Source organism: Saccopteryx bilineata, chromosome 6 (genome assembly GCF_036850765.1).
Source record: "Saccopteryx bilineata isolate mSacBil1 chromosome 6, mSacBil1_pri_phased_curated, whole genome shotgun sequence".
In the NCBI taxonomy this organism is placed as follows: Eukaryota; Metazoa; Chordata; class Mammalia; order Chiroptera; family Emballonuridae; genus Saccopteryx; species Saccopteryx bilineata.
Window position 1 is genome coordinate 125,297,417 of NC_089495.1, and position 10,300 is coordinate 125,307,716.

Sequence of the window (10,300 nt, forward strand, 5' to 3'; positions counted from 1 at the left end):
AAGGTCCAGGGCCTGACTCCATGCACTACTCAGGGATCCTCGGGGAAGGCGCCCCTGTCAGTCAGCAGCAGGGAGGAGGGTGTTTAGCTCCTCATGATTCTAACAAACTTCATGGTGATATCAGCAACTTGCTGTCTCTGATTGTGAAGCCAAGCTTAAAACCATGTTGAGCCATTGTTAAATTCTGATTTGCTAGGTATCACTCTGTATCCAAACAGACCGCAGGGTCTTTCTAAAGTGGTCATCTGTGCTAACGCAGTCCCACTCACTGGCTCTCACTTTGGCCTCCAGGCTTCCTGACCATGGTTGGTGAATGTGCAAATTGAGCATGGCGGTCAACACGTAGATGGGTCCTATTGTTATAGCTCTTTGCCCCTCTCTGGCCTTTGTCCTTGCTAAGTGGAGGGCGAGCTAACTTGACTCAAGATAGGGAGCAGCTTTACCAAGCCAGCACCATGATAACCAGGAGAGGAACTGTCTCCCGCCACTTTCTTCTCTTACTTTAGGTCGTGGCCAGAGAACCTGGCAGAAGCTACTCAAGGGGTCACTGCCCACTTGCCCTGAGATACTGAGAAAGGCTCCACTCCACACACAGGCATTCGATTAGACGGTTTCTGAGATCATTCTTGGCACTACCGGGTGCTGCAGGGCCGGATCTCCCGCACACACCCCTCCTCACATACCTTCGCGCAGGACTTGATGCAATTGCAGTCATCAAAGCCTTGGCAGAAGATTGTGGCCAGCCTCCTGTCCAGATCTTGAATTTTGGTCTCAAAATCAGCGTAATCGTCATCGAAACTCTAAAAGCAAATTGCAGTGTCAACCTCTTCATCGGCACGTGAACCGAGGAGGTGCTGAGGTGCCCCCCCCCCCCCCCCCCCCCCCCCGCCACTGGCCCAGCTCGGGTTGTGTCTCAGCTGAGAGTGCTCACTGGCTGGGCCTTCTCCATGTACAGAGTGGTCGCTCCATCTTTAAGAAGAGTGTTGGGATTGGCTACCCCACAGGCCCCCCTCTCTGTGGCTCCCCACTCTTGGGGCATCTGTCATGGCTCCAGCCAAGGCCCCAGACCTACCGAATCTTCCGGGTCCAAGGGGTCATATTTACAGTCGGCAAACACCTTCACCAGGTCAAAGACCTCCTCATAAATCTGGGTGACCACGCTACCCAGGATGTTCCCCCGCACTCCCCCAATCTCGATTTTCTCCAGCTTCAGAAACTCGATAGCTGTTTTATAAAGTTCCTGGTGAATGAGAAACCAGGGACACCCTGTCAGTTTGTCCTCATAACCAAACTCAAGCAACGGTTCAGCCTCTGATCGAGCTCTGAGCCCAGCAGGGAGGAGCCAGGAGGTGCGCGAGGGACCCTAGGGCCATGGGACAATGGGACAATGGGGCTCTGTTTATTTGAGTCAGTGTTCTCCAACATCCAGTGTTGTTTCAGGAACCCAAGGAGAGAGGACGGGAAGGAGGGTTCCATGAATCATCTCTGAGTTGTGACTGCGGAGGAGCAGGAAGTGGGCTTGGGCTCTTGTCCTGACCCAGCGCTGGCTGAAGCAAAGCACACTGAGCGGGGCCCCGCTTCCTCAGCCGCCATGGAAAGGCTGACGGAAAGGCCACAGTGGTTTTCAAAGCTCTTGCTACGCTTCAAAGTCTCTGCTTTCTGGGAAAACCGTCCCACACTCAGTGCCCTTGCGTACAGGACACCCAATGGGCACACACAGAAAGTCTACTTCCTCTGACATGCACCTCATTCTGGGATCCCAACCTGCTACCTATGTTCTCCATTTTGACATCTGCTCACGTTCATTAACACTTCTATAGGGAGCTCTAATTTTCTGCTCAAGATCCCAAAGGCTCCTTGAGGTCTCCAGCAGGATCCGATGCAGGTAGATCAGAGGACAGGCACTGATCTTAGTGGGCATATCAGTCCACTAAGCTGGAACCAAGGTGGGCACCATTTTCCCAAAGTACCCAGGTGTGTTGTTACAGCCAAAGCAAACGCAGCGAAAGCAACGCACGGCTGTGCCCTGGCTGTCGACTCCTCTCTCCAAGGAGGAGGCATGGCCGACACGGCCCACGTGGCAGAGGGTGGACTGCACGTCTATTTCTCCCCCCCTCAAAGGCCCTCTTTCCCAGAAACTTCATCCTGATTCAGAATCTGTAATTGCCGCAGCCTTACTTTGGGTTGAGGGCTGGTGGGAAGCAGCTCAGTGTCCTGAAAACCACCCAGAGGTGGACAGACAGGCTGTGCCCTGAGAAGCCAGGTCATGGTGCCCTGAGAAGCCGGGTCATGGTCCCAAGGTAGGGACCAACTGCTATGTGGCCAGAAACTGGGAACCTAGGGTCCCTTTGGGCACAAAGACACCCTCTGTGATGGAGACTTAAGAGTCCTAAGTGGGCTTCTCCCCTGCCTCCTGGAGGCCATGGCTGAGACCCAGACTGGCCTTCCCAAAGCCACTGCAAATGGTGCCCATCACATAGTCAACGTCGGTGGTTCAAGGATGGTGTTTCCCCTTTTTTATGATGTGCGTAATATGTTCACAACATTTAAAAAACTGTACCATACACCCTGGCCGGTTGGCTCAGCGGTAGAGCGTCGGCCTAGCGTGCGGAGGACCCGGGTTCGATTCCCGGCCAGGGCACACAGGAGAAGCGCCCATTTGCTTCTCCACCCCTCCGCCGCGCTTTCCTCTCTGTCTCTCTCTTCCCCTCCCGCAGCCAAGGCTCCATTGGAGCAAAGATGGCCCGGGCGCTGGGGATGGCTCTGTGGCCTCTACCTCAGGCGCTAGAGTGGCTCTGGTCGCAACATGGCGACGCCCAGGATGGGCAGAGCATCACCCCCTGGTGGGCAGAGCGTCGCCCCTGGTGGGCGTGCCAGGTGGATCCCGGTCGGGCGCATGCGGGAGTCTGTCTGACTGTCTCTCCCCGTTTCCAGCTTCAGAAAAATGAAAAACAAACAAACAAACAAAAAAAATAATAAAAAAAATAAAAAACTGTACCATACAAAAGATTGCAAAATAAAGGCAAAGCTTTCTGACCCTACACGCCCCCCTGTTCTCCCGAGGGAGACACCTGGAACCATTGCTAAACTTAATTTGCTCTGCAGAGTCCCTCTCAAGTCTTCGTGTGTGCTGACCCAGTCACCCCCACCCTCTCCCTTTAGTCTCCAGGCTGCTGGACCATGGTCATCTCATGTGCAAATAGCCTGCCATAGGCAGAAGGCATGAGCTAAGGGGAGAAGCCACCAGCATGGGTCACTTCTGTTCTTGGCTAACAGCTCCGGGTGTGGAAGAAGCTGGCCCGGTGGCTTGGTTTCTCCATGACATGGATTTGTGGGGAAATGAGGGAGGAAGAAAAAGCTATCCTCAGATGAGGGCAGCCTGGGACATGCAGGCAGAGTTGGGCCCAACTTTTCCTTTACCTCGATGGTCTGGATGCGATGGAAGAAAGCATTCATTCTGGAAAATGCTAGAGAAGATGGGAATTCCCAAAGCACCAGCTCCTTGTCCTTCTGGGGAGGGAGAGAGAGAGAGAGAGAGAGAGAGAGAGAGAGAGAGTCACATCTGCCTCACAGTCTGCCTCACACATTCTCATGTCGTCCCATGCTGAGGTCAACACCCCCCCCCCCCCGCCCGGCCCCGGCCGCGCCTTGGCTCTGGTCCCATAGGCCAGGCCAGACCTTGAAGAAAAGCTTCATGTTTGTACAGCAGAAGTCATAGGTCCGGTACAGTTCCCTCAAAACCATCACCGACAGGGAGATGCCGTTCAGAACCTCCTCGATCTCACCCTGCAAGCCTTTCAGCACCTCTTCTGGGCCCAGGTACATCCGTGTCTGGGGGAAGGAAGAGACATCACACAGCTCGGACGTGCGGACGTGGGGCCATGTCCAGGAGCATTGCCCATGAGCAGGCCAGTTAGAAACCAGCCACCGCGGGGCCCCATGACCTGCTTCTCAGGGCACAGCCTGTCTGTCTACCACTGGGTGGTTTTCAGGACACTGAGCTGCTCTCCACCAGCCCTCATCCCAAGGTAAGGCTGCAGCAAATGGATTTTGGTCACAGGTGACTACGCCCCTCTAGGGGTGAGACAGGAACACTTTTCTATGGGCAGCAGAGTCCCAGGCCATGATTTGAACATCCTCAGGCTACTCAGGCCAGCTGCTGCGTGCTTGTGGAAAGGAAGAAGAAGAAAATTCGTGTTGAGGGAGACTGGAGGCAGTTGGGCGCAGGAACAGAGGACCCCACAAAATCCCCGGCCGAGCCTGGGCACTGACACTTGGGAAGCAGAGTCCCCTGCCTTTTCTCCTCCCTCCAACATGGGGTAGGCTGGGCTGGCACAGCCTGGGCCTTGGGAGAGCTCTGTTTGACCACCAAGAGGCTCCAACTGAACCCAGGGTCTGAAAACCCCTGTGCCCACAACTCTGCCCATTTTAAAGCTCCAGGGGAACATGGGCAGGGGGAGATGGACGTGAGAGGGAGGAGAGGAGCCAGTCAGTAGAGGGGAGGCTACCATCTCGATGAGCTGGTTGCAGAACTCCTGCAGGACGACGATGACCCTGGAGGGTGTGTTGTAGTACTTGGAGTTGGCCCAGATGAAACAGATAGTGTGCAGCACCTTAGCGATGAAGGTCGGGAGCTGAGGAGAGATGGCCACGCATTCCAACGTGATACCTCAGCTCTCCTGTCCCCACCCCTGCAGGAGGACACCCCCAAGGTGGAGGGAGAGGCACCCCAGCCAAGTGGCCTACAGCTCCTGCCCCCCAGGACACAAGAACGGCCCCTGTGAGTGGCCTTTCTCTCGCTATCTCACCACCGGGAAGTCAGCCTGCTCCATCTCCTCCAGCAGGATATGCAGAGGCAGCAGGTATAGGACAATGTCGTTGGCTTCCTTCAGCCCTGCACAGAAGAACAAGGTCCAGGTTACTGTGCATCTGCACAGGAGTCAACACCGCCCCCACCTCCACTGGTCAGACGTGATGCCAGAGCAGCTTGCTTGTGTTAGGGAGACTTGCCCCCTCAAAAGACAGGTACTTCCTCACGAGGTAGGGGCCAGGGAGCTGCTGCCCATGGGGGAGTCCCCTCTAGGGTTGGCGACCCACCTCAGACCCTCCAAGAAAGCATCAGACAGCTTGCTTAGGGGCTCCTGGAGGGTCCCTGGCTCACCTTCAGTGACATTCATATATACATTTTGCAGGGCTGGCCAGTAGCAGCTTTGGGCTTTTTCTAGGATCTCAACTATTTTGTTCACTTTGGGCCTGTTTAGCTGAGAAGAAGAGAACATTAGCTTCTTAGCAGAGACCCACAGACCCCAGATGGAGCAGCCTGACCCTGCAGTGGTGGGAGCTGAGGCATGGACTCGGGGGAGTGGGTCCTCTCGGTGCTCGTGGGGGGTCAGCACAGAGAGGTCAAGGCCTTATGAATTTGCCTGGTAAGGACATGGCCATCTGGCCACCGAGCAGCTGAGTGCCCAGTTACCACCGTGAAGGACAGGGGTCACCTGGTCATGGATGCACTTGAGATTCATCAGCCGGGCATCCCAGAACTCAAACTCGACCTGGGGCAAGGGGTGCAACCCATCCAGCAGGGCCTGCGCTGAGTCTCTGCTCAGCACATCCCTAATCTGGTGGGACCAGTCAATGATGATGGTTTCAATGGCGTGCAGCAGCGAGTTGTCCAGGGAGGAAGGGATCCTGCAAAGCAGAGGGTCTGGGAAGATGCTCTCCTGGCCACACATATGGGGCTCCAACAGCCCCCCCCCAGGCCCCAGCCAAGCCCCAAACACCCCCCCCCCAGCCTGGAGTCTTGCCTCATGCCCTCGGGCTCCTCACAGCCACAGGGGTGGGGGATGAAAGACTCCCGCCCAAATCTCCTGGTGAGGAGAGACCCTACACAAGTGGTGGGTATTGTCAGAGATGTCAGCTCCCCCAACTCCCAGAAAGAGAATAAAATGTTCAGATGGCTCCTCCTGGCAGTTCTTATTGGGGTTGCGTGGGGTACATGCTACTCATATGGTGGGTCTCCTGGGACAGTCACCCTCTGCTGTATTTCTTAATTTTATTTATTTATTTGTTTGTTTGTTTGTTTGTTTATTTGTTTTTATTCAGTGAGAGAAGGGGAGGCAGAGAGACAGACTCTCTCATGTGCCTCAACTAGGATCCACCCAGCAAACACACTAGAGGGCGATGCTCTGCCCATCTGGGGCATTGCTACCTTTCTCAACAATCAAGCTCTTGTTAGCGCCTGAGGCGGAGGCCATGGAGCCATCCTCAGCACCTAGAGCCAGTTCGCTTTAATAGAGTCATGGCTGCAGGAAGGGAGAAGAAAGAGAGAGAAGCAAGGTGGGGGGGGGAGGGAGAAGCAGATGGGCACTTCTTCTGTGTGCCCTGACTGAGAATCGAACCCAGGACACCCACATGCTGGGCTGATGCTCTATCCCTGAGCCAACCGACTAGGGCCTGATGTGAGTAAAAGAAACAAGCCATCACCCTGTGTAGCTCCCAGAGCCTCATGTACCAGGCAGTTGCTAAAGGTGTTTGGGCATGCGCAGGGCTCCTGGGACATCACAGCCCTCCCTTCCAAACATCACTCCCATGCCTCTCAGTGCCTGAGTACCCACGCCCTAAAGCTGGCATCCCTTTCCTGGCTGTGTGACATGCGTGGAAGTGTGACACTGGGTATACTGTGTGACGTCTGGGTCAGCCCACATGTATGGTGGGGGCGGGGCTTCATGCCGGTGCTGTCCTGCCCTGTGCCCTCAGCATCAGATGCAGAGCCATAAGCCAGTGTGCCGTGGGACCCTTTATCCTCACTGGCCACAGGCCAGCTGCTGAGCCACCCAGCCAGTTCCCAGGTAGGGCCCACCTACTTCTCCATGGACTCCAACGTGCCGTCCAGACTCTCCAGGTGCTCAGGAATGGGCAGCAGAGTCTTCCCCTTGATCTTGCCCCCCATCACAAACATCTCATTCTTCAGCCTGTGCACCTGCTTCACAATGTCTTCTGAAACGACCTGGGGCCACCCGCTTATGTTCTTGCTTTGGTTTAACAGAGAATAGAGGACCTGAAATAAAGAATTGAGTTCGCCTGGCCCTTCTCTGACTCCATAACCCCTGGGAGGAATGGTGAGTCCTTGGTGCCCGGAACCTGGGAAACTGTCCTCCTCCATGCCAGGAGGTGGGGCCGGTGATCAGACCTCAGCCTGTCTTCACGATGGGAGACCTAGGTCCTACAACAACCACTCACACTCCTTGGTGGAAGCAATTGTTCTGAGCTGCTTGTGAGGCCGCAGGGGTTCAATCGTGCCCCCTAAATTTTTATGTTGAAACCCTAACCACTAGCATCTTAGGATGTGACTGTATTTGAAGAGAGGGTCTTGAAAGATGTGATTGAGTAAAAAGGAGGTCATTGGTGTGGGCCCTAACCCAATATGATGGGTGTTCCTATAAGAAGAGGCAATAGGGACACAGATACACACAGTGGGACGAATGTGCAAGGACACAGGGAGAGGACAGTTGTCTAGAAGCCAATGAGAGAAGCCCCAGAAGAAACCAAGCCTGCCCACACCTTGACCTTGGACTTCATCATGGCCACCGAGAAGATTAATACAAATGCCCGGCGAGCTTCAGCTTTGGGCCCACCAGGCTCCCTATTCAGATGCACAGGATGCTGGCCCAGGCCCTAGGTTTGCATAAGGCAGGGGTGTGAGCCTGTTTTACACACAGGGACAGCGATGACTAGAAAAGCTAAGTCACTGGCACCTTCACTGGTCTGACTGCCCAGAGTGGGCTGCACCTGCCGTACCTGTCAGGGCGATGCTGGGGGGGACACAGGAAACAGAGAGATGCACGCAACAACATCCCGCTGTCTCCTTTCCTCACTCCAAGTCTCAGAATTGGGGAAACTCATCTACCTATTCTCACATGGCCCGCACCTTCTGCAGCCATGAGAAGGGACTGTCTCTGGCACGGTGCAGGAGTTCTAATGATAGCAAGAGAGAACAAGGTGAGGGTCAGGGCCTCTCAGATTTCAGGTGCACAGTAGCACCTGGAGGTCTACCTAGAATGTAGGTCTGTCTCAGCCATCGGGCAGGCTGGGCCTGGTTTCCTGCCAGCTCCCACACCATACTGGTGACCCATGGACTGCCCTTCGGGCACTGGGGCTCTGGGCCAGTCACTAAAAGTATGAGGAACAGAACTTGTTCCCCCTGAGCCCTTCACCCCTCAGCCCAGTGCAGCCTGCTGGCCGCACCCACCTCCTCCACGATGGCGATCAGCTGGTCCACAGGTGTAGTGCTGATGTCCCCGTAGATCAGAGCCTCTTTGCAGTTGTCCTTAGTGATATTCCCAGGCTTCTTCTTGATGAAATAAAGCCCTTTGGACTTGAGGGACACTGGGAAACCCAGGCAGGGTAAGATCATGCCAGTGGGATTGAGCGTCAACACCAGAACCAAGACGTCTGTCTTCTCAAAGAACTCCGTGAAGAGGGTCAGATTCTCTTCTGCTCCGAGCATCTTGCCCCACTTGTCGGGCTTAAACTTCAGGATGATGGAAGCGACTTCCTCCATATACTCTAATCTGATGTCTGGTGTGATTGTCATCTTGGCATTTGCTTAGACCACAGTCATCTGTTCAGGGGACAGACACACAGATGCAACACACTCCCTGGGGCTGTCACCTCCCACCTGCTGCTGCGACCATTTCAAACCTTGCTCTAACCAAGCAAGGGGAAAAGGGTTCATCCTGAATGTTTTCAGCTGTGGGTGGGGGAGAAATGCAGTCATATCTTCCTGCTCTGGCTGGACAGCTGTTCCCGCCCCTCTGTGGACTGTCACTGAGAGAGCCCAGCCCACAGCAGCGGTGAAGGTCTGTATTAGTTGTGACCACGAGGTAGCAGGCCAGAAATAGAGAGATGGGTGCTGAGGGGCGGGGGGGAAGCGTAAAGCAGACGACTGCTGCAGGGTCGTCTGAAGGTGAAGGCAGGAAGACCAGAGAAGGTCAGGTTGAAGGACCCCAGGAAAGCAAAAATCAAGACAGAGCACCCCTGGAATATGTGGGGAAACACAGAAAGGGGGGGCAAACTCGATGTGCAGGGAGAAGCCCATCACGCCCCCCTGTTCTGACCCAGCCAGAGTACACTCCAACTTCTCCCTGCTCCCTTCTCCCTCCCCCCATGCCAAGCGCCCAGTCAGGGGTCCTGCTGCTGACTCCCCTCAGACTCCACTGCCCCTCCTCATGTCTCCCCTGGAAGAATGCCACATGGCTCTTCCTGGGTTACCTGGAGCATTGGGGAAGGGGGAATCCCCTTAAAGAAGACCCTGAAGTCTCAAGGGGTCAAGGCTAGGGTGAGGTCAGTGAGGCACTCCCTGTAGACACAAAATTTAAACGGATGCCCAAAATTTCAGTAATCAAAATAAATGGTATTTCAATATTTTTAGTCAGCAAAATTAGTGTAACTTCATGATCAACAAAATTATCAAAGTCCCAAATAAAGACAGGCTCCTTTGAGAGGGTAGCACTGGGGGAGGTGTGTGGGTGAGTTCCTGCACTGGATGCAAAGTTAAACCTGACACTGGCTCCATTCCACCCTGAGAGGCATGCAGCACCCTGACTCAGGGGAACCTGAGACCACTCAGCTCCTTTGGGGACCAGGAGAGACAGTCCACAGCTGTGGCCCTCCCGCCCAAATTCCTAGGAGCTCTTTCCTGCAGGCCTGGCAACTGCACCTCCCTCAAGTGTCTGCATCAATGGACGATTCTGGAAACACTCACAGATTCTCAGCTCTTGGTTTGACCAAAGCTATTGCTTTTGGGATGGTTACAGTCTACAAGTCCCTGAAAAGATACTAATACCAGGTCATTATATTATGGCAAGAAACAAAAAAACACAACCCCCGTCCCAGACTGCGTGATGGGGAACAGTGGCCTATCATGTCTTATTCTCCCTGTGAGAACTCAGGGAGCACATACAATGAGCCACAGGGACACTTGGTGGCCAGTGGGCAAACCCATGTCCTATAGACCTGTCAGTGAATGAAAGGGGGTGGGCCGGGCACCCGGGCACATCAGAGGAGCACCCACTGCCTGCCAGGCCTCCTGGGGGCCCCATGCGTTGCTGAACCCATAGGTTCTCCTGTTAGAGATGAGGGAATGGGACCAGGATTTGCATGTTTGAAGGAACCTCACTGTGAGTCTTGCCAAGATGGAGAATTGAAGAAAGCCTCATGCGGTTTATGATTTCGTAGATTTGGGCTTTCACAAAATCAACTTGTCTTCCAAGAATGGCATTGAGGTGGGCTCCCTCCAGAG

The 10,300-nt window shown here is 54.6% G+C and overlaps 1 protein-coding gene across 2 annotated transcripts in view; it reads right to left on the reverse strand.

Moving 5' to 3' along the window:
- Nucleotides 1-8,593, reverse strand: part of DNAH17 (dynein axonemal heavy chain 17) — a 106,438-nt gene extending 97,845 nt beyond the window's left edge. Inside the window, exons 1-10 of one of the 2 annotated variants that reach the window (XM_066237599.1) lie at nucleotides 8,249-8,593; nucleotides 6,864-7,057; nucleotides 5,496-5,688; nucleotides 5,162-5,261; nucleotides 4,809-4,894; nucleotides 4,509-4,634; nucleotides 3,679-3,831; nucleotides 3,421-3,507; nucleotides 1,073-1,240; nucleotides 684-800 (exon numbers count right to left, since the gene is read on the reverse strand). In XM_066237599.1, the coding sequence (XP_066093696.1) occupies nucleotides 684-800; nucleotides 1,073-1,240; nucleotides 3,421-3,507; nucleotides 3,679-3,831; nucleotides 4,509-4,634; nucleotides 4,809-4,894; nucleotides 5,162-5,261; nucleotides 5,496-5,688; nucleotides 6,864-7,057; nucleotides 8,249-8,593 (1,569 nt within the window). Of the gene's footprint in view, nucleotides 1-683; nucleotides 801-1,072; nucleotides 1,241-3,420; nucleotides 3,511-3,678; nucleotides 3,832-4,508; nucleotides 4,635-4,808; nucleotides 4,895-5,161; nucleotides 5,262-5,495; nucleotides 5,689-6,863; nucleotides 7,058-8,248 lie in introns of both variants that reach the window. The other variant, XM_066237597.1, reaches the window with a different exon arrangement.
- Between the last annotated feature and the right edge of the window lie 1,707 nt (nucleotides 8,594-10,300).